This window comes from Sceloporus undulatus, chromosome 5, assembly GCF_019175285.1.
Source record: "Sceloporus undulatus isolate JIND9_A2432 ecotype Alabama chromosome 5, SceUnd_v1.1, whole genome shotgun sequence".
In the NCBI taxonomy this organism is placed as follows: domain Eukaryota; kingdom Metazoa; phylum Chordata; class Lepidosauria; order Squamata; family Phrynosomatidae; genus Sceloporus; species Sceloporus undulatus.
The window spans coordinates 144,053,999-144,078,768 of NC_056526.1; the positions used below are offsets into that span (position 1 = coordinate 144,053,999).

Consider the following 24,770-nt stretch of genomic DNA (forward strand, 5'->3'; position numbering starts at 1 on the left):
CACACATACATGGTGGGTGTTATGCAATTGGTGAGGTCCAAAGAACAATCAGCATGGTCCACTTCAAGTTACACTGAACTGCAGCTGAAAATGTTGGGATGAATGAGGTTTTCAAAAATCCCCATTGTCCCTGTTTACCAGTGACAATGCCTTTAGTCATTTAATAAATAATGGTCTCTGTTTAGAAGGGAAATGGTTAAAATGTAAAGTCTAAAACTTTGTGCACTGCATTCACAACTTCTCCCTCAATAAGGAAAGCTCAGCACAATTTCCTTCTGCATTACCAGAAATGCAAAGCAAGTTCAGTGTGTAGCTATTTGTCGACATCCTGCTTTCTGCTCAGCTTCACCAAGAAAAGAACAACTTGAGTTCTGCAGCCTTAAAAAAATTAAACTATTACTTTTTAAATGCTTTGTCAAACTAGTCCCCCTCTTTACTGAAATTGTGTCTATTAAGTAAGACTTCCCCTTCTCTCATCAAGAAATGTTTTAGAGATTAAAAAAAGCAAACACTATCATTAGAAGTGCAGAAACAATGTAATGTTATTTACTATAGAAAAAAGGCATATACTGCAGAAAAAAGTATTTCTTGACCAAGTCATCTGCTATGATTTCCCATATTATTCTAGTTCACATAGGCCTAAATCCCACTGTTTTAACTCCAATCAATAGTTTTGGAACTGGATGTCACTGGTATGCTGGCACCCCCCTCTATCTCTCCTTTCCATCCTATTCCAAGGAAGCTGTTTCTTTACTAAGCCAGAGTCTTCTGTCGGTAATGGACTCAATGGGAGCGAACAAATTGAAACTTAAAACAGAGGCAGATCAAGGACTAGGGATCCAGCATGTATTGGATGGAGTTTCATTCTTGAAATCTCAGATTCACATCTTGGACATGCTCCTGGACTCAGATATTAGCTTAGATGCCCAAGTTTCAGCAGTGGCCAGGAGTACATTTTCACAGCTAAAACTAGGGCACCAGCTGTACTCATTCTCTAAAATGTTAGATCTGGCTATAGTGATACATGTCTGGATTGCATCCCATTTGGATTACTGTAATGCACTCTGTTTGGGGATGCCTTTGGAAACCATTCAGAAACTCCAGCCAGGTTGCTATGTAGGGCAGGTTATAGGGATCATATATCCTCCTTGTTAAAACAACTTGACTGGCTGCCAATCTGTTTCTGGGCAGAATTCAACATGCTGGCTATGCTATAACCTTTAAAGACCTACATGGCTTGATTCAGATTATTTGAAAGACCATATCTCCCTATATAAGCCTGCCTGTCAGTGGTGTCATAGGGGGTGCAGACTAAACCAGGTGACACCATCATAGGAGGGTGACACCCAATGGGGCAATCACTCACCATGTTTCTCAAGATGCCCTGGCTGCCCACTTCCACCAGCCATGGTCCCTCTGTCATCTGTCTGGTGGAACCACTAGTGAGGGTGGGGTACTGCTGCTCCCTGGTAGTCCCTTCTTGGTCTGACAGAGTTGTTGGCTGGGCCAGGAAAGAGAGGTGCCAGTGGTGGTGGCCACAGACTCCTTTCCTTCCCCAAAAGAAAAGGAATCCATTGCCACCACTGCAGTGACCATTGCTGCCTCCCTTTCCCTGCCTGGACAGTAGCCCTGCCAGAACAAGAAGGTAGCATCCACAGCACCTTTCCTACATGCCTGGCACACCACTGTCCACCTTGCCCCCCCCTTCCCTCCTGCAGGCAGGGCAGGAGGTGCAGGGCAAAGCATGTAGCAGTGTGCCCAGAAGCTGAGCCGAGCTGGAATGGGGAGACAGGGAAACAGACAGAAAAGGTTGTGTGGTGCATGTGCACATCCTTGACTACTGCCATGTCTCCTTCCCCCTCTCCAGGGTTGCTTCCCCAGATGGTGTTTTTTCTTAAATTGGACAATACACACACACACACACACAGTGAATTGCTGGTATGAGCTGTGACTTTTGAAACTCAGGCAAGAGATTATTATTTTTTATTCCCAAGAGATTCCAATACAAGCAGGGATTGATTCTCACATCTGACACCATTGTCTTAGTTCGTTCTTTGTTTGTTGGTAATCCCACACCGGGTTATTTCATAGCATGAATGAGACCAAAGAAAGAAAGGACAAAACCCCAGCATATTCAGACATGGATGAACCCTGATGGAATGTAGTGATGGAACCTAGGAACTTAGCAAAACTGGGGGAAACTCCAAAGTTTCCCAGAAACTCCAGCATGACCTTGGGTTTGTTCTGCCTGTGGACTGCTGGATCGGGTTTGATTTGGCCTGAGCCATTTGTCCATATGCCAAGAATTGCACCACCACCCTTCCCCTGACAGAGCAGTGCAGAGAAAGGGAGGGCCATTGTAGCCAGTCTGGGGCCAATTTGGATCATAATGCTCCAGACCAGTCCCCGATTAAACAGCTTCTATAGACACTTCCTTAGTCTACAAAACACTTAAAAGAATCTGTGAGATAAGAGTTGTACAACTATTAGAGCTGATAAAAGCAACTACTGCATTTATATGAAAACATGCTATGCATCTAACTCTGCATATTCTTCTTACGCTGTGACGGAATTTCTGTCTATTAAATTAGTTTGAATTCTGTTGTATATTATAAAGTTTTTACAAGTAAAGGAACTATATCACTGACTGAGATATTGTACTTTATACTTCTCAACCTGGTGTGTCCATATTCTGGCAGATCATAGCAATTTTTCAGGACTGACACATATTGTGGGTAAAGACTGGATATTGGATATGTTCATTTATCATCCAGCCTATTCATGGGAAAGTAGAGGCAGTATACTTTCAAGAGAACCCCATAATGTAACATAATATCCTTCAGAGCTCATATCGTCAAGAAATCTACACCCACCCTTAGGATTTCATGGCAGTGTTCAAATTAAACCAGAAGATTGGTTGCTGATCTTCATCTCTTGGCCATTCCAGGTAGGTTTTGGTATTCATCAGTTTCCTCAGTTTGCAAAACCTTTTGGGAACTGTTTCTGCAGGAATGGGTTCCAGGAGGATCAAAATCGCAGAGTCGTTATTCTCATCAAAAAGGCGGAAATGAGAGAAATCAAGTTCATACTTGCACCACTCACTCTGGACAAAGTGCTGCGACAGCACAAACAGAGTTTTGGAACTCCTCTCAATCGAGTCAATAATGTTGTCCACAATCCATTTGCCAGGCATAAAATCCCTTTTGTGTAGACAGAGCTTAAATGGTGGATGGGCTTGCTCCAGCTTGCTCACCATGACATTCTCCACCCACTCAGAGTCCTGCTCGCTGTAGGAAACAAAGGCATCATAATCAGTGTCTTTACTAGGGGCTCTTTGGGGCTTGTGTTTTGCTTGAAGCCAGGCCCAGATCATTTTCATATACCAGATGGCATGAAACCTGTAACAAAGAACTGCTACCATCAGGATGGTCACAATCATCAAGCAACAGATCAAGGAAATCACTAAAACCAGGTGACAGTCTGTCAGGTGTAGCTGGGCAACTCCCACTTCTTTACCTCTTACATAATCAGGAGCATCACAAATGTAGTTATTTGGCCACTCCACAAAGATGTCAGATTTTTCTGGTTGAGACTGCATGAAAGAGAGAAATTCACATGTGCACTGGAAACTGTTGGAACCGGCATGCAATGTCTGCAGGTTGGCAAAGTTTTCAAGTTCTTGCTCAGAGAAGCCAAATACTTTGTTTCCTCGAATGTTCAAAATCCTGATGCTGGGGATGAATGCAGAAAGCGGGAGGGCTGTCAGTTTGTTGTTTTGGAGGTACAGCTCCTGGAGATATGGAAGTCTCAGTCTAAAGTCTTGGAGGTTATTACTGCTAACATCCAGCACCTCCAGACTTTGAGGGAGGCACTCTGTGAGTTTGTTCACTTTAGAGCCTGAGATGTTTAAATATTTCAGATTTTTTGGCCACTCACAGATGTCTGGCATTGCTTCAAAATTATTTCGACTTATATCTAAATTACAAAGATTTAGTACACGTGATGCACTTCGTGATACTACCTCAATCTTTTTCAGAATATTTTGACTGACATTTAAAGTTTGTAACTTAGGCCAGGCACCCTGACACAGTGTATGCTCTAAATATTCATCTCGGAACAAGTTTACACTGAGATCAAGATACTGCAGTGAGTGGAAGCTTCTTGCAAGTGTGCAGATCATCAGAAAAGCTCTTGCATTTTCAAGTGTGAGACTAGTAATACCCTCAACCAGAGACATTACAGTAGTAAGATCTGAAAATGAATAAAACGCATTAACTGATATATTTCTGATTACTATTATTTGCAGGGTCTGTGAAAAATTTTGAATATCGCTGAAATCACCAATACCCTGAAATCTACAATCTGCCAATTCTAAATCATGCAGTTGACTCATAGAAGCCAGGATGGGAGAAATATGAACAACAAACCGATCTGAAATTTCAATATTTCTAAACACAAGCTTTTGTGCAGTGACTTCATAAAGTGCCTGATAGTAATAGTGGCTTAGTTTTGGAATATTTCTCAGTTCAAGGCACATCACAGAAGTCCTAACATCATTCATAAGCAAAGGGAAAGAGGTGGTCGAGGGATCATTCAAAATAAGGTGATTTATCAGCTCAATTGATCGAAGACTTCCTGGCTCATATTGGCTGAGGCTTGGTCCTTCTATCTCCAGTTCTTCAAGTGTAGAAATGCCTTCCAAGTCTTGTCTCCGTAAAGTAGAAAAATGAGCAACATTTCCCAAGTAAAGAAACCTCAAACCTTTTAGGTCAGAAAACAGTGGGGTTTCCCCAAGTTCCGAATAGTTGTTCCCCTCAATGTTCAACTTCTGTAAGGAAGAAAGTGATCTAAGCCAAGAGGGTGACAAGCGAGTCAGCTTATTCCTTGATAAATCCAAATGCTCCAGCTTTACCAGAGTGTGAAAAGCATCCTCCTCTATTGTTTGGATTAGATTAGACTGGAGCAGAAGAATCCGGAGATTGACTGCAAACGTTAGATCTGCTCCTCTCACTTGCTTGATCCTGTTGAAGGCCAAGTCCAGACCCAAGACATCACCTGTTAGACCAGACGGAACTGCACTGAAAGCTTTTGAAGAACAGTTCCATAAACGAGAGGCAGCCTGAAATACACAGTTCTCTTGGGCTAAAAGACTCAAAGCTCCAGCAACAGAGATGATCCAAAAGTTCCAGACTGGAATCATGGTTATCTAAAAAAAAAAAAAAAGGGGGGGGGGGGGGGGAGAAAGAAAGAAAGAAAGAAAGAAAGAAAGAGGTTTTACAATAAGAAAAGAAATCAAAACAATAGAATAGGTTTCATAGTAAAAGTACCTGTCACTATGTGAGTATTTTGATATGATCTGTATCAAGTATGATTAGATGTTTCACTGATAGAGGTTTGACTAGAAAAATCAGGCTATGTTCTAGGGTTTCAACTCATTTCATCTCTCATATAAACACCATATTTACTGGTTTTGTGGACTCCCTGGGAATTTTGGACTATAGAGTCACTTTTAATAGGATCCTGCACAGGGGCAACACCTTCCAGATGGTCATACCCAGGAACAAAACACCTTTCCCCTATTGTGTATGAGTCATATTATATCAGCACATTAATGTCAACACTGCTACCTCGGCATTTTTCTAAACCATTGTTTAGATTGATAGATTAAGTCCTCATTCAAACAGCACAGTTATAGCAGTTTGATACCACTTTAACTGCCATCCTAAAGAATCCTGGGGTTTGTAATTTCATGAGTTATTTAAACCTTTGTACCAGAAAACTCTAGTACAAATCAAGCTGTAAATCCCAGGATTCCATAGCATGCACCTGTGGTGAGAGATGTAAACTTTCTGGAAATTTTGAAGCCATGGGGGAAAGAAAAAGATGGGGGTTTTCCCCCTGGGCATTTTTTAAAAAACATTGGCACTGAAAAATTGCAGTATTAGCACACTTTACAGACTGAATGCCACTTTGTTATTTTAGGGCAGGGGTGGACAAAGTGTGGTCTGAGGGCCACATGTGGCTACCTAGGCCCTTTTTATGGTCCTTGGGGCACCCCTAAAATATATATTTTAAAGGATTTTTAGAGAGTGTGGAGTGCATTTCCACTACATCTGGTGGGAGGGGCCTGGGACCTCTGAAATTTTGCCAAACATCTTTTTTTGCCTAGAAAATGTCCCAGAATGCCCTCTAAAGTCTCAGTAAGACCCCCAAAACATGATCCCATGACTTCAAATGGCATTTGGACAAAATAATTATTATTATTTTGTTTGCAGGCAAAATTGAGGTAGCATTTGGAGTGTGCCTCTCCAAAATCTCCTGGATGTTAATGTAGTCCCCTAGTCTACCATAGTTGACCACTACTGCTTTAGGGGTCAAAAATACATTACATGTAACTTGGCTTGGCATACTAATTTGATATATTGAAGGTATAAGCCAAAGTCTTGCATTATCATATGTAACTATGATGACTGAGCTTCATCACTGTAGCTGTGTTTAATAATGTTACCCCTAAAACTAATCTTTTCAGCCAAGGTGTACCCCAACCAAAGGGTTCACAAGACACCATAGATCAGGTTACTGGGAAATCACATCTACAACACTGTCCTGGTCACAGGGTGCCTTTAAAATAAGCAGTTGGAGAGCCCCCTCGGGCTCCTTTCCCAGCAGAAACTCTCTGATTGGGGTGTTCCCTGGCTGAAACAGTCATTTTTTCAGTTGGGGGGGGGTCACATTCACTCATCAGTAACCAAGTTCATAAGTCCAACTTACAAACAGTAGTATTCCTCATCACCATGTATAATCGTGACAGTTGGACAGTGAAGAAGGCTGATAGAAAGAAAATCAACTCATTTGTGATCCAGTGCTGGAGAAGAGTGATAAGGATACCATAGATGGCCAAAAAGAAAATGAGTCCTAGAACAGACCATGCTGCAACTTTCTGTGGAAGCCATGGTGATTAAAATGCAACTGTCATACTTTGGCCACATCATAAGAAGGCTGAATCATGAAAAAGCAACAACAACAGCAACAATGTTTATTGATTAGCTGTGGGCCATCATGAAAAAGCAGAAAGGACAGTGAGGCTAGGAAAGGTGGAGGGTAGTATAAAAAAGAAAAACTGTATACCAGATGGATAGACTGAGCAAGCAGGACACAGCTCTTAGTCTGCAGTGCCTGGGCAGAGTGGTAGAGGAGGGCCTTGGAAGTGTCTCATTTATGGAGTTGCCATGAGTTGGAGTTGACTCAAGGACAGTTAAGAAGTCCAGTTTACAATCTCATATCTGCTGAAAGTCATACATTATTCAGAATGGCCAGAACCCTGTTGGAAACTTACATCATATGTTGCCTTACATCTGGTGGAATGAGAACTGGGCAGTTCCATATCTATATGCTGTAAAGTAAAGGGCTGCAGTTATGGTACTGTGGGGGGGGGAGGGGGGAACAAAATGACTGTTGGGCCCAATCCACATCTGGGCAATCTTGCTGTTGTCCAGTTAGTCAAGTTTGCAATTCACTCACAGGGTTTCTTAGTACCTCTGCTACTTAGCTAAGCATACAGAAAATTATATAACTTACATTGTGATAGAGGATTCCAGCCAACATGATTGAAATTATGAAATTAATTTATTTTAACTTATTATTATTGCTCTTGTTGTGTTACAAATGGTGCTACAAGGTAAGGAGCATCTTAGCTTTTGTCAAAAGGGTTTTTTAAAAATAAACAAAAAACAATAAAACATGTTTTTTTTTTTAAAAAAACAATATTACTAAAACAAAGTAAATTACTTTGTTCTCCTCTAGTCCTCCACAGAACCAAGCAGACATAAAGCACTCATTGCCCTAAAAAGAACTAAGAAATGGAAATCCAATAAAAGGAACTGAAATGATGGGAAATGATGCAAGACACAGTCTTACATAATCGTATGCAGGCTACACATATAGAGGAAGGAAATATATGAAAATCTTGTCATAAATATTTTATTCTATTCATCATTCTAAAAAATGCTTCCGTAATCAATTTTCCAGAAAAAAATGTTTTGAAAATAGTGGGGGGGGGGGGGGTTGGCGGCAGGGAAGTCCCCCAATTTTCCTATGTTCCCCCCCACCCAGAGCCTACTACCCATGGCAGTTAAAATAGTATCAAAGTGGTATATGTGAAAGAGATACAGTGGACCCTTGTTATACGCTGGGGTTTGGTTCAAAGATCCCCCATGGACAACAAAATCCATGTATGCTCAAGTCCCATTAAATACAATGGCATAGCAAAATGGTGTCCCTTATAAAAAATGGGAAAATCAAGATTTGATACTTGAAAATTATATCTTTTTTTTAACATTTTCAAACTGTGGATGCTTGAATCCATGTATAAAAACTCTGTGTATAAGAAGGGCTGACTGTATGTTTGTGAATTCTGACATTATAGTTACACAGCCTATATTTATCAGATTTGCTGGGTTGTATTCCCCCAACCCAAGTTAGTTGGAATGAAACTTCTCCAGCCCCAGCCAAGAGTGAAGGCTAGAAGGCTATAGACTCTCCAATCTTGCACTGTAACTAGACACTACACAATTATAGCAGAACGATTCTACTTTAATTGCCACACAATCCTTTGCAATCCTGGATTTAGAGTTTAGAGAGGGATATGTGAAGCCTTTGAGAAATGAAGTCAGACAGAGTGCTAACTTTTATGCAATATAGTACCCACTTATTTCATATGAAAGCAGAATCCCAGTTGAGTTTCACATCCCAGTTTCCCATGATCTTTGGAAATATATGATACATTAAATTACTAAGATCTACTACGACCTGTTCAGTAGTGTAATAGACAACCTTGAAGGGTGGTAGACTCTCCATCTTTGGGGGTCTCTAAACAGAGGTTGAATGAGAAGCTTTCAAGAGTGCTTTAGCTGTGTATTCCTGCATGCAGAGATTGGAATGGACAGTCCTTGTGGTCCCTTCCAACCTTAAAAGATTCTAAAATTCTGTGATTCTAGGATTCTGTTACAAAAGTGTCCAGAACCAGAAGTATGACCAACTGTAGCCAGCTCTAGGCCTTCCCATAATTGATGAAAGAAAAGAATTATTCCTCCTTCTACGGCAGCTGATTGTGGAGAACGCACACACTGAACTCTGCCACATCACACGTCTCCATATACAGTTATACCCCAGTTAACAAAGTAAATGTGTTTCTGGGCATTACTACTTAGAAGATTTGGTGCCAGAGGTAGAAATAACATGAACAGAGTAGGGATAGGTTCCTATATCACACACACACACACACACACACACACACACACCCCGGTTCAACAGGTTTCAGCAAACCTTTTATCCCAAACTAACACATGCTAGCTAACACAAGTTCTGCACTTGTGAAATGAAACAAGCAGGTCGCTCTTTCTGGATGCCACTTGAAAGCATCTTCAAAAATGCATCCAGGAATTTTTCCCCACCAGTCTCTACTATATTATGATTGCTATTTTAGTGGCAACTTCTATAGATACATACTATTTTTAATTAAAATGATTTTATTCAATATTCAATAATAACATGTACACATAACTACACACCTATACAAACAAAAGCATATAAAGCCCCAATTTCCCCCATCTCCTTCCTTTTCTCCTTCTCCTTTTATTTTAAAAAAAGAGAGGAGAAAGACTTCCCACTTCTCTAGCTGGGATCTAAATATAGCTTGTCCTCTTTTCTTTCTTACCAATTCTTGATTTTATTACTTATTATTACTATTGTTATTAATACTACTATCATACTATTGCTACTGTTGCTATCATAGGATGGTTTGTTTGTGCTTTGATTAGATAGGATGCTAATCATAGCACAAACAAACCATCCTATGATAGCAACAGTAGCAATAGTATGATAGTAGTATTAATAACAATAGTAATAATAGTAATAAAATCAACTTATGCTTATAATCCAAGTGTCAATACCTATAATGGCAGTATCCTCTCTTATTTCTTTTGTATAATCAATAAAAGGTTTCCATATTTTTAAAGACTCTATTGAATTCTCTTTTATCAAATTAGTTAATTTATCAACCTGCACCAATTCCATCATCTTCTCACATGTCGATATTTGGTTAACTTTCCAATATCTCACAAAACCATTCACACCACCATAACCATGTAATGTATCAAGCTACTGTATTTTCTTTCCACTTTATCTTCTAGATTAGTTATCTCATAGCCAATTTTAATTCTGGTATTATTTTTATTTTTGCATCCTTTTATTAATTTTGAACCAAAACTTGCTTGCTCTTTTACATTTCCAGAAAGAATGATCCTAATTTTTTTTTACATTTCCAACGGTTTTACTCATGCCTTTATATAGTTTTGCTAATTTAACTGGGATCATATACCACATAAATATCATGTTATATAAATTTACTTAAGACTATAACAAAAAGTAAATTTTAACCCATTAATGTAGACATCTTTCCATTGATTCACTTGTATGGTATGACCTAAACCTATCATCCTACTAACCATGCAATCTTTTGCCTGTTCTTCCATATTAAAGTTTGATAACAATTTATACATTTTACTATTTAAGTGATTATTATCTGTGCATAGTAGTTTCTTGAAAGCAGACATCCCCTCTTCATATTTAATAGTTATAGAAATTTCACACAAATTGGTAAATGGTTGGATAATAGGTATAGCCAAAGATTTAATAATAATATAAATCCTCATAAGAATAATTAAGTCTTTCAGATATCTGATCATCAGGATGTAAATGATAGAGGGCATTTTCTCTTTGGTAGTGGTAGTTTTATTTACATTTGTTGATTTAGATAAAGTTTTAATGGGCCTGGCACAGAAAATAGACCAGAGATATTACAAGCAAACCAGCAAAGATTAAATATGCTTGGAACTGGAACTATGCCTTTATGAGTTCTCATTTTTAAAATGAAGTAGTAAATCCTACATTAACAAATGTTGCTTTTGTCCCTGAAGCTTCAAATAATTTGATTGGTACTAAAATGATTGTAAAGAAGGATTATACTGTAATACTTAACGGTGACTCAGGAAAAATTATCAGATAGCACTGGCCTTGTAGTTAAGGTTGGTGAAAAGGATGGGTTTCACTATATTATTGATGTTAATGATGATATTGTAGGAAATGTGGGAAAGTCTGTACATCAAACCAGAAAAATGTTTGTAATCATAAAAACCGTCTTCATTCATGGCATGTGAAGATGGGAATAGAAATGTGCAAAGTATTGAAAAATTGACAGAATGTGGAATTAATGCTGTTAAATGTGGTAAAGCAAAAGAAAGGTGTGAAATCCAGTTGTTATGACAAACTGGCAAATCTTTTATATCAACAAGGATTTAAACAAGGAAAGACTGAAATTTGCTTATGTATGAGACTTAAGAATGGACAGTACCAATACGTTCTGACTTATGTCAATGATTTACTGATATGTTGCCATTACAGGGAGAATATTGAAGAGATGGCTAATAAATTCAAAGTGGAAATAGAAATTAAGCAGTATGGATAAATAAGATATTATCTTGGGATGGAAACTGAAGGGATTAATGAGGGAAACTGCTTTATTTGAGTAAAACTGCAAGACCTGGTACTGCAGTAGCTGTTAATATTCTGAGTAGAAAACAAGTTCACCAAACCATCATGACTGGTGTGCTATAAGGAGACAATGCCTGTACTGCAGCCATTCACAGCCACAAGGTTGTGAGTTCAATTCCAGGGCTTCAGGGTCGACTCAGCTTGGCATCCTTCATAGGTCACTAAAATGAGTACACAGCTTGTTGGGGGCAATTAGCTTACACATTGTATACTGCTTAGGGAATGCTTAAGTGCACTGATAAGCAGTAAAGAAATGTACTTGCTTTTGCTATTGCTATTACTAAAACCCTAGATATATATTGAGGCTAGTTGGGGAGAACATTCAACAGACTGTTGGACCAGGAGAAGACAGAATATTGTAGCTCAATCATCAGCAGAAGCCAAATGTATATCAGCAGCAAGAGCATGTGATGAACTGGAATGGATCTTTCATGTGTTAAATGACTTTGGTGAATCAAACCTATTGTAATGTTTGAAGATAATCAAGCTTGAATTACAATATGTAAAGTGAAAAGTACAAAGCCTAGAAGTAAAACTGCTGGATTAAAATGTCAGTTAGTAAAGGATTTGTATCAAAAGGGAATGACTAATATTTAATATTGTCCTACTGATGAGAAGATAGCAGATATTTTAACTACCATATATATACTCAACTATAAGTTGATTTCATGTATAAATTGAAGACAGGTTTGTTGACCAAAATTATGGATTTTGATATGATCCACATACATTTATATTTTTTTCATGAAATGTTGAATATGTCTTTGGTTAATAATGTTTGTGACTATAATGGCATTGTTGCTAGAGAAGAAGTGTTAAAGCATGGACAGGATCTTTTTGTTATACACATTGTCACTTTTGAACAGAAACTAAGAAAAATATTATTTATAATATTTTTGCTTTTTTCTCTTTTCAATGTTATTGTTACAATATTTCCATAGGCTGGACAATGGGCTCTCCCACCTCCCAGTAACCAAGGGCACCTTCTGGGGTTTGACAGCTGCCAAGATGTAATTGTACATGAAGAGCTACAGGCAAATGTATGATAAATCTTATCAATGCCTTCATGTAAGAGAAAGCAGGCCAGAGCATAATCAAACTGGTTTGGGTGGCTACTACAGGGCCAGGTAAACATATATTTAATGCTGGCCTGGCCTAGACTGGAATGGATCTATTCTTGGCACAATGTTAAGATTCTTAAAAGTTTTACATTTCCTCCTAGAATTTTATGGCAGTTTTCAAATTAAACCAAAATATTGGTTGCTGATCTTCGTCTCTTGGCCATTCCAGGTAGGTTTTGGTATTCATCAGTTTCCTCCTCCAGGTGGCAAAACCTTTTGGGAACTGTTTCTGCAGGAATGGGTTCCAGGAGGATCAAAATCGCAGAGTCGTTATTCTCATCAAAAAGGCGGAAATGAGAGAAATCAAGTTCATACTTGCACCACTCACTCTGGACAAAGTGCTGCGACAGCACAAACAGAGTTTTGGAACTCCTCTCAATCGAGTCAATAATGTTGTCCACAATCCATTTGCCAGGCATAAAATCCCTTTTGTGTAGACAGAGCTTAAATGGTGGATGGGCTTGCTCCAGCTTGCTCACCATGACATTCTCCACCCACTCAGAGTCCTGCTCGCTGTAGGAAACAAAGGCATCATAATCAGTGTCTTTACTAGGGGCTCTTTGGGGCTTGTGTTTTGCTTGAAGCCAGGCCCAGATCATTTTCATATACCAGATGGCATGAAACCTGTAACAAAGAACTGCTACCATCAGGATGGTCACAATCATCAAGCAACAGATCAAGGAAATCACTAAAACCAGGTGACAGTCTGTCAGGTGTAGCTGGGCAACTCCCACTTCTTTACCTCTTACATAATCAGGAGCATCACAAATGTAGTTATTTGGCCACTCCACAAAGATGTCAGATTTTTCTGGTTGAGACTGCATGAAAGAGAGAAATTCACATGTGCACTGGAAACTGTTGGAACCGGCATCCAATGTCTGCAGGTTGGCAAAGTTTTCAAGTTCTTGCTCAGAGAAGCCAAATACTTTGTTTCCTCGAATGTTCAAAATCCTGATGCTGGGGATGAAGATAGCAAGTGGGAGGGCTATTAATTTGTTGTTTTGGAGGTAAAGCTCTTGGAGATGTGGAAGGCTCAGTCTAAAGTCTTGGAGGTTATTATTGCTAACATCCAGCACCTCCAGACTTTGAGGGATGCACTCTGTGAGTTTGTTCACTTTAGAGCCTGAGATGTTTAAATATTTCAGATTTTTTGGCCACTCACAGATGTCTGGCATTGTTTCAAAGTTATTCTGACTTATATCTAAGTTACACAGATTTACCATACGAGCTGCACTTCGTGATACTACCTCAAGCTGTTTCAGAGAATTCTGACTCACATTTAAAGTCTGCAGTTTTGGCCAGGCCCCCTGGCACAATGAATGATCTAAAGCTGGATCTATGAGCAAATTATCCGTGAGATCAAGATACTGCAGTGAACTGAAATGTTTTCCAATAAGGCATGGTACCAGGTAAACGTTTGCATTTTCAACTGTGAGACTAGTAATGTTCTCCAACAAATACATTACACTAGACAAATCAGAAAATGCATAAAATGCATTAACTGATATATTTTTAATTGTGATTGCATGTACGGAACTTGAAAGGTTCTGAATATTCCCAAAATGTCCAGTACCCTGTAATTTGGAGTCCAAGAGCTGTATCTCACGGAGATGACCCATACGGGCTAAAAAACGTAGAAGATGAGCAATACTGCTATCTGTGAAAGCAATATTTCTGAAAACAAATTTCTGGGTGACCATTGCAACCTCATGATCAAGTGAGAGGAAGAATGTTAAGTTTTGAACATTTTGAAGTTCAAGGAATACAACAGAATTTCTTGTATCATGTAAAAGCAAAAGCAAAGAAGTAACGGAGGGATCATTCAAAATAAGGTGATTTATGAGCTCAATTGATTGAAGACTTCCTGGCTCATATTGGTTGAGGTTTAGTCCTTCTATCTCCAGTTCTTCAAGTGTAGAAATGCCTTCCAAGTCTTGTCTCCGTAAAGTAGAAAAATGAGCAACATTTCCCAAGTAAAGAAACCTCAAACCTTTTAGGCCAGAAAACAGTGGGGTTACCCCAAGTTCCGAATAGTAGTTCCCTTTAATGTTCAACTTCTGTAAGGAAGAAAGGGATCCAAACCAAGAGGGTGACAAGCGAGTCAGCTTATTCTTTGATAAATCCAAATGCTCCAGCCTTGCAAGAGTGTGAAAAGCATCCTCCTCTATTGTTTGGATTAGATTAGACTGGAGCAGAAGAATCTGGAGATTGACTGCAAACTTCAGGTCTGCTTTTCTTACTTGCTCAATCCTATTGAAGGCCAAATCCAGACCCAAGACATCACCTGTTAGACCAGATGGAACTGCACTGAAAGCCTTCGAAGAACAGTTCCAAAAATGAGTAGCAGCCTCAAACAGACAGTTCTCTTGGGCTGAAAGACTCACAGCTCCAGCAACAGAGATGAACCAAAGCTTCCAAGTTAGAATCATGATTATCTAAAAGATAAAAGAAAAAAAAGATAGCAAAAGAAGGATTATACAATTAGCTTCATGGTAAAGCCACTTGTCACAAAGGCCCAGTACAAACCGCCGGTTTGCAGCAGCCTGGAGCCAATTCTAGGATTCTGGAGTGCGCAACATCCGCATGCTCCGGAACCGTAGCACATATGGACGGTGTCATCTTTACGCGTTGCCATCCATATGGGGCGCACGTGCATGATGGAAGCATGGCGCCACGTCCACATCTCGAAGCACTGCATTTCTGTCATGGACGCGTCCCAGTGCGCCAATGGCACACTGATGACAGCGTCCGCATGTGCCAAGAAGAACCCGTTTTTTCTGGGGGGCTTTGTCCGGAGGGACGCCACACAGTTTGGCTGCTGTGGCGTCCCTCCGGAGAAAACTGGGCACCTCCAGCCCGCCTTTTCGGGGTGGTATGTACCATGCCATGGTCACTGGAGTATTTGTACATCCAGCATTTCCCCTCATCATCCCCTACTGATGCTGCTAAAAAAAACTTTCAGCTAGAAATAAGAAAAGTAGGAAGAAGAATCTGGCCTGGGTAAATAGGCTTTACTAAAAGGAGCTTCTTTGTGAGAAGATTTGTTAACTGAAGTATGCCTGTACCTAATTTTACAAAGCCAATAGTGTGGGTGTGGTTTTATTTATAACTCAGCCAGCTTTTAAGTATGAACCCAAGGACTTTAGCTTTATTTTTTATATATTATAGCAGGGAGGACATTTTTGTGCCCAGAGAGGGCATTTCTATAGTGGTAATCTTTTGGGGTCAAATGCCAGTGATCAGCAAGGCTGAAGCATGTGGGAAGAACCATGGGTTCCCTTTTCTCTTTCTCCTTCATATTCTGAACCTAGCAAGGTCTTGAAGAAAAGACAAATTGCTGTTTAAAAGATTTATTTTAATTTTTTATTTTTTAAAAAAATATTGCCCACCTTTCTCCCAATAATGGGACTTGATGCCACTAACAACATATTTACAACAATACAACTTTAAATAACCATACCAAAGTGAAAATAAAAGTATAGCTTGAGTCTTTTATATGGAATTCCAACATCTAAAATAGTCCAAAAAGTGTACACATGGGTGGTTTAACTGTGTTTTAACTATGCAAAAGCACTCCTAGTTGCTGCTGAAACCTGGCCTCCAGGCTCAAAGCAGCAGTACCCCCCCCCAACTGCTAACCTGCATTTTCAGGGGGAGTGTAACCTCATCTAAAACAGGCTGAATCCCTATTCTTAGATCTGTCTTTCAACTGACATGGGGCACTTCTGTTATGTCTAGATTAAGCTTCAGTTTCTTTACCTTTATCCAGGCCATTACAGCTGTCAAACTTTATCCAACAGTATCTTGGAATTAAATAAAAAGGAGTGATAGAGCTGGGTATCATCAGCATGCTGGCGATACCTACCCCCAACACTCCAGACAACCATTCCCAGTGTTTTCATATAGCTGTTAAATAGCATAAGGGATAAGACTGAACTCTGCAGGACTTCACAGACCAATGACCAAGGTCGAGCGTGAATACCCTCTGAGAGCACACCCCCCCCCAGATCTTTACTTAAAATTTGCTGAAGACCACAAGATCAGACTGAGGGCTATATGAAGACCTGAATCCACAGTTGCTCACCCTCATATTATATCCTGTTATCTTAATTACTGTACACTGTATTATACAGTGAGGCCTTACTTTATGCAAGGGATCTGTTCTGGAGTTCCCTGCATAAAGCAAATACCGCCTATGCTCGAGCACCATTTAAATGAATGGGGCTTGTGCATGTGGCGGTGCATCAGCGCACATGCACCATAGGCACATGCCCCATTGAGCCCTATGGGATGCGCTACCCCTTCTCCCCATGTGGCTTTCAGCGTATGCTGAAAGCCATGTAAAGCATGCCCACTATGACATGGGTGCACTGCAATCATATGCAATCACTCAGTAGACCAAATAAAAACAAATATAAAGAAGGGTATATTTACAACAGATTTCCCAGGTCAGGAACTCATTTAACAGAAGTTTTTTTAAAAGGAGGGGAGGCTGGATATGCCATGTGAGAATCTGAGCCTCAGAAAGAGAAAACTCTGACAGAGCTACTCTTGATCTTTGCAAAGAAGAATGCATATCCAGCATCCTCTTAATGACCTGAGCACATATAAGTGTAGCTGACAACTGCATATGACCCTTTTTTTAATGGAGTGCAGATGACTAGTCTTTTGCCTTTGCACTTTGTCCAAGGAACCACCTGGCTACTATCAGGCCCTAGCAGGACCCCTGATGCTGTCTTTTATCAATGGGGAGAGAATGGAGGAAGAGAGCAATTCAGACCATGAAGATCTGGCCGCTCTGGGGTCCTGGGGGAATGAAAAACCTGGTGCACTCCATTTCAGAGTGTTGTTATGCTTTATGCACAATAAATAAAGATATTCTATTTTTATGCATAAAGCAGGAGAGCTGTCTCTTGCCATAATCTGCACAAATTATTAAGAAAGCATACTGGACAGATAGGGTTGGTGGCCTGGATGCTTGTCAGTCTTGGAAATAGTCAAGCTTTATTCTGAAGGATAAACTAGAATCTCCCTCTAAACCCACCCACCCCCTTCTGCTGACAAGGAAATGGTCCCACTAATGAGAACAATCAGAGCTTAACTGTCTTGTTTATCTCCACTGAATGGATACCTGCCAAACTGTCTCAGACAGGTACATTCCTCAGTGAGAGGTATTAGGCAGCTTCAAGACATATTGTAGAATCCTATCTGGACTTGAAAAAGGGTTAGCTTTCTCCTGTGTATGCAGCTCCATTATTTTCTACTGTCCAAGATTAATTTTCAGTGCTCAGAGGGCTCATCTGCCCTTTTGAACTGAGGCACAAGCTTGGCACTCAACACTTTAAGCATATGTTCTTGTTTTGTTTAACCCTTTGTGGAACAATACTGAGGTCCAAATAGTTGTTCCCCTTAATATTCAACTTCTGTAAGGAAGAAAGTGATCCAAACCAAGAGGGTGACAAGCAAGTCAGTTTATTCCTTGATAAATCCAAATGCTCTAGCCTCGCAAGAGTGTGAAAAGCATCCTCCTCTATTGTTTGGATTAGATTAGACGAGTAGAAGAATCCGGAGATTGACTGCAAACTTCAGGTTTGCTTCTCTCACTTGCTCGATCCTGTTGAAGGCCAAGTCCAGACCCAAGAATCTGTTAGACCAGATGGAACTGCACTGAAAGCCTTTGAAGAACAGTTCCATAAACAAGAGGCAGCCTGAAACAGACAGTTCTCTTGGGCTGAAAGACTCACAGCTTCAGCAACAGAGATGATCCAAAGTCTCCAAACAGGAATCATGCTTATCTAAAAGGTTTTTTTAAAAGAAAGAAAGAAAAAAGAAAGAAAGAAAGCAAGAGAAACATAATAGAATTTATTTATTCATTTACATGGTTTTACTGCTAAAAATAAACCCTCATCACAGTCACTACTTTGATACATTCTGATACGCTTTGTACTACCTTTACTAGATGTTTCACTAAGGGCTCGCCCAGAAAGAAAAAAAGTATCTATAAGTACTGATGTTACAGGAACATCAACCATTTAAGATACGCAGATGATACCATACTACCAGCAGAAAATTGCAGAGATTTGGAACGATTACTGAAGAAAGTCAAGGAAGAAAGTGCAAATGCAGGTTTACAGTGGCCACAGAGAATTTTCATCATTCTAAAGTAGACTATGAAGACATTGAAATAGTTAAATATTTTCCATATCTTCAGTTTGTCATTAATCTGAATGTAGACTGCAGTCAAGAAAGCAGAAGAAAATTAAGATGTGAATTATGGGCATATGTCAGGAGTGCTTTGATAGTATATTCCTGCATGACTGGGCACTGGACTGGATTGCCCTTTTGATTTCTTCCAACTGTATGGAAAGGCAGCTTTGACAAAATTCTCAAGTGTAAAAATATATAACTTAAAACTTAAATCAGGATTGTCCGTGCTATCATATTTTTGATTTCTGGTTGTGAAAGCTAGGCAATGAAGAAAGCTGACAGGAAGAAAAATAAACTCATTTCAAACATGGTGCTGGGGAACAGTTCTACAGGTATTCCTAAAAATGTATCAGTCCTACATTTTCTCCTTATATTGTTACGATAAGATGAAATACTATACTGAAGGCATTGTCCCAATACTATAACTACAGAGATAAATGTATCTACTCAGTTCATCTAGACATGGAGCCATGACAGTTAAAGTGGTGTCAAACTGGATTATTTTTATGGATGCACACAGGGTTTTGTATTGTGTTTGTATTGTGTATTTCAAAGGCCTAAAGATTTCAACTACTACTTCAGGTAGAAATGCTTCAATGCCTCTTGGCTCAGACACTGAGGGCAGGATTATATATTATATCTTTCTGTAGAAAATATTTGTACTGTGGATGTTCAGAAGAAGATGGTACTGTATCCAAACAATTCCATGACAAAATAATTGGCCTGTAAGCAGAAAACTAGTTCTACAATCTGTGTATGAGTGACACTTATAGTAATAGTAGTTTTGGGTGGCAAATTCTCTTCTGAAATTGAACTTGAAGTCTTATTGTAAAGCCCCAATTTTTTTTACTCTCTTAAGCACAATCCTCTACACCAACTGAGACCACATAGCAAAAAGTCTTGTTACCTAAATGTATATTTTATGTTTCACACCAGACCTGAGTTAAAAGTTATCCTACAGGGCGTGCCTTTCATCAAAAGTCAAGTTCACACCTGGGACCAATGTTTCTAAGTACAATGCACACTCTAGCCAAACTTAACCAGAGTTAAGTATATGTTTAAGCCATTCCTCATGGAAATAAATAGGACCATGAATATTTTAACTTTAGGATGATCATAAGTATATTCTCTACTACAAGTAGTATCACTGAAATTGGAATTAGTATGGCCACAATCTTGAGTAGATATATAGAATTAAGGTAAATTGCCTTTTTAGTCAACAGGACTCAAGCATGTCATAGCCCATATAACAATAAATCTAGCAGAAATGATCATGGTGGGAAAGTACATGCACCATCTTTTTTTGACAGTAACTTTGGAAAAGGAGGCACTCATCTTGAGACTGTGTATATATACATAAAGATACTTAAGCAGTTGTACTTAGCATAACAGTGACTTTGGAAGAACGTCCACAACTGCAATCCTGTGTACACTTACTTGCCCTCTATGCACTACTGATTTCCATGCTGTGGGTCAGCCAACAGAATTGCAATCTAGCTTTTCATTATAAAGGTGAGCACTATGGTAAAGAAGTGTCATCATTTAAGCTGGAAGCATGCCTGGCATCATAATAAAAATTACAACAGCATGTGTAAGGAAGTGTTCAAGAGTTCCTCGACTCAAAGGGACAGTGATCCCTAATAAAAATAGTACATTGTCACTGGGAGAGAATAAGAACACATATGGAACCATAAAAATTAATCTCATACCAGTAAAAAAGGAATGCCAAGATAATAACAGAATTTAGATGTCTTTGAAACTAGTTCCTGATCAAAATGTAGTAACTGAGACATCTAACTCATTAAAAAAAATGATCCATTTGGAAGATGTGAACAGTAAAATCTTAAATTTACTGCTATTTATTAGTTGCTTAGTAGTACAGAAATAGCCAAGATTAGAAGTTAGATGGATCAGATATTTCTGAATATTGCTATAGAAATGAAAACATTATGAAATAATAATAATAATATGTTTATTTATGTTTTCCCGCCTATCCCAGATGGATCGAGGCAGGATCACAACCCAGTAAAAATACACAAAATACATAATAATTTACAATAAAAACTCCTAATTCCATTAAAACAAGTTCTAACAGATCGACAGTGGGATGGAAGAATACAAATCCAAGGAAGGGAGGAACAGTATTTCTTATATAAAGTAGGGGATAAGCTTGTAGGAAGAGATCTGTCTTAAGTGCCCTCCTGAAAGCATCCAGGAAGGTGATAAGACAGGTCTCTTCCAGGAAACTGTTCCATAATTTTGGAGCCGCTGCAGTGAAAGTTCTTTGAGAGGTTGAAACCAATCTTGTTTGTAATTCTAGTTGGTTCTTCCTTGTTATTCTGAGAGTGTGGAGCGGATTATGTAGAGAGAGGCATTCCCTCAAGTAACTCAGGCCCAAGCCATGTAGGGCTTTAAAGGTAATAACCAACACCTTATACTGTGCTCCAGCAAGAGAGAGTGGATCATGGCTATTTAAAATTACTGTATAGATTTATTACAATCAGCTGATCAAACATCACAATTTTAAATAGTCATGAAAGTTTTGAATCTCACAGGCTTCTTCATCAGGCATACATGTTAGTCATTCTTAAGGGAAATGGAGACAATGGAGAATCACAGAGGTGCATCTTTTCTGAGATGTTAAAGCTGTTATTTAAGATGGTGGCAGAAGAAGAACTGATGAATGCAGAGGCACCCTTATAGAAGACATTGGGCCTGTTATATTTTTGAATGGAAAATATATGTAGGACGTGGGCTCAGAGAAAGACAAAATGCTGTCTGCAAGCAAGCACATTGTAGCTATGGATGGAGCTTTATACAAATAAGCAGCATAGCAGCCAAAGAACAGGGGTGCTTTCACACTACACAGTTACAATGCTATGATTCTCCTTTAACTACCATGGTTCCATCCTCTGGAAACCTGAGGCTTGTAGTTTAGGAATGGATATTTAGTATTCTGAGCCAGGGAGCTCAGGTTCTCCCTAAATTACAAACAGAAAAATCCATAGCAGACAGCCATGACAGTTAAAATGGAATCACAGTGCTATAACTGTATAATGTGAAAAGGCTTTGGGGCTAGAACCTTTCCATGCATCATGCTACTATTAATATTTTGAAGAAGGTGAGTTTTTCAGGAGGGGGTGGTGGTTGTTTTTAGTAGGGCATTCAATGAAAGTATTCTTCCGTTCCAGACATTTTGACTTATCCATTCTCATAAGCACTGACAAATAGGCTACTGTTTTACCAACCTAAGGGAGGCAAGTGATTCACTGCTCAGCTGTTTCGGGGCTACAACGAAATTCAGGCCTCTTGGAGACAAAGCTTAAATGAAGGAATTTACAGGCCTGGCTGTTCAAAAGCAACATTTTTTCCCTTTGTGCAATTTCAATTCATTTGGCAACTCTCCCACTAGTGGACATTAGAAGGGAAAATCCCTCTCGTTGTTCTTTGCCACTGCCCCCACTTTCATATTCAGGCAACAGAAGCCAAAGTGATTCATGCCAGATGTTTTATTTGGAATTTCCCAGTCACAATTATATTATAAAGGACCACGTGGCAATAGTGTCCTTAGAACAAGTCAATCTTTTTCTAGTTTGTTGTTGTCAAGTAAGAACCTGGAAACAAGCATTAGTTGACATTGGACACCTAAAGGGGATTATATACCATACATTTGCATCTGGGTTTTGAGCACCGATGGGAATCATGATACTTTTGAGACAACCATGAAATTTCCTTTCGGTCACTAAACATCTAGTGCTACATTTGAGCATTTAGAAATATAGCTTAGGTATCCAAAGAAGAGGATTCTGACAGAATCCTACAAAATTAAATTATTTTTAAAAATGGTGCATTGTAAAGACATTTTCCCAGCTGTGTGTGAAAATTCATTCTCAACTTTGACATGTGCTGATACCAAATTTAGTAAACTTGGCTTTTGAGCATAACCTATTTGAAAGCATTACATGTGGACAATTTCTCTACCTGTCATTAAAGAGAGATTAAAACGCACTTAAAGCATCCCACAAATAAAGAAAAATGGTGAGTAATTGCGTGAACAATTATCACACACAACTGCGTGAATAAAGCGATATTGGGAATGCATTGTCGCTGCAAACCTGAAAGTACAAAGATGCACGCGAAAGCTTCTTTGTGACCACTTTAGTGGCGGGTTTTTTGTGATGCCACGTGAAGTCGTTTCGCCTAGTTATGCGATTTCCCCGGGATGCTCACAGGAGAAACTCCCAATCTCCTTCATGGGAGTCATGGCAAAGCAGAAGGCAGGGGGGAAATTGGAAACATACCTTACAGGAGAGTTGGCCCTGAATTTGCAAGACCTGAGCTGCTGATGTCAGGCCGACTTGACCATCTCCCATTCGTCAAAGTCAACTGCCAATAGGAACATCAAATAGTTGCAGTGATTGATTGGCACCCTATAAATGATACATCTGCTGGCGTATGTTGAATGCCATGCGCAGAGTGCTTTGCATTTATAGTTTTTTGTGGGTTTTTCGGGCTCTGTGGCTATGTTCTAGCAGAGTTTATTCCTGAGGTTTTGCCAGCATCTGTGGCTGGCATCTTCAGAAAAACCCACAAAAACCTATATATGGGACTCTGGGGAACCTTGAGACCAGGGCTCAGGGCTCAGCCATGCAACCCACTGGGCAAGTCACACCCTCTCAGTCTCAAAGGAAGGCAATGGCAAGCCCCTGGACCATTCTTGCCCAGAAAACCTCAGCATGGGTTCCCCTGAGGAAACCACTTGAAGGCCCACAGCACCCACAGCTGGTGCCCCAGAAGAGGAGAGGAGAGGAGGAGGCAAAGGGAGAAAAAAGCCAAAGAAGGCTGCTGGGAAGGAAGACCTACCCTCTGACTTCAGACCAGACGGAAGAGCTGGAAGAAAAAGACGGGAGTCTGGAGCAAACCCGCTTTCCACCCGCGTTTAGAGGGTGCCTATGCAGACTCCATCCTGAGCAACCCTTCTGGGCAGAGCCACAGCTGGAGGGCAGGATTTGAACTCCCCACCCGCCTGTCTGGCGCCTCCTCCTCAGCTAAGAACCGAAACCAAGGCTGCTTCCCCTAAAAAGAAAACTGGAATTCCCCTCACAAGAACAGCAGCTTCCTTTTCTTCTTTCTTTCTTTCTTTCTTTCTTCCACTGGGAGTTAGAAGGCAAGACACCAAGGCTGCATCCACACTGGAGAAATAATCCGGTTTGGCAGCGCTTTAACTTTGTCTGGCTCAAGGCTGTGGAATTCTGGGAGTTGGAGTTTGTTGTGCCAGACAAAGAGTTAAAGCGCTGCCAAACCGGGTTATTCCTCCAGTGTGGATGCAGCCAGAGTCCAAGCAGGACAGGGTTGACATGGAGGACATGGCCTGGAAAAGGAGGACCTCTGGTCACTCTGGTCAGGCTCAAAATGGAGGACATTTTGGCCTTCCTCCTGGACAACAACATCTTTGTCAGAGGCTTTTGTTAACTTTGGGGTACCAATATAGCAACGCATGAACAAGGACCAATCCCAAAGACTGTTGGAATAGGGAGCAACAGTTCTTTGCTCAGTCCTTCCCATTTTGATTTTCTGTAACAGGAGCTATTTTCAATTCCTGCTGACTTGTGGGAAATATTCATTTGGCATCAAGTGGCTGCTCAGCTACTGTGTGGCTTTCAAAAATGGTCATGCCCTTCTCTGCTGCCAACCTTGTTTCTTAATAGTGGAATTTCCAAGTGGTTAGGTGTGCCTCTGTGCAGTTACAAATACTTTTGAAAGGACAGCTGTGTAGGCAGAGATAGATAGATAGATAGATAGATAGATAGATAGATAGATAGATAGATAGAT

At 39.9% G+C, this 24,770-nt stretch overlaps 2 protein-coding genes across 2 annotated transcripts; both read right to left on the bottom strand.

Moving 5' to 3' along the window:
• Window positions 1-1,998: 1,998 nt before the first annotated feature.
• Window positions 1,999-5,200, bottom strand: LOC121930303 (toll-like receptor 2 type-2). Its single transcript, XM_042466461.1, has one exon. The coding sequence runs from the start codon at window positions 5,198-5,200 to the stop codon at window positions 2,876-2,878; it is 2,325 nt and encodes a 774-aa protein (XP_042322395.1). The 3' UTR covers window positions 1,999-2,875.
• A 5,016-nt stretch (window positions 5,201-10,216) lies between these two features.
• LOC121931996 (toll-like receptor 2 type-2) lies at window positions 10,217-23,931 on the bottom strand. Its single transcript, XM_042470208.1, is given in 4 exon segments — window positions 10,217-12,927; window positions 12,929-15,166; window positions 23,240-23,324; window positions 23,802-23,931. Coding segments are annotated over 3 exon segments (2,409 nt in total). The 5' UTR covers window positions 23,312-23,324; window positions 23,802-23,931; the 3' UTR covers window positions 10,217-12,828.
• Between the last annotated feature and the right edge of the window lie 839 nt (window positions 23,932-24,770).

What these genes read in the sequence shown, in the direction of transcription:
- LOC121930303 (XM_042466461.1), bottom strand. Translation starts at nt 5,200, where the DNA reads ATGATTCCAGTCTGGAACTTTTGGATCATCTCTGTTGCTGGAGCTTTG.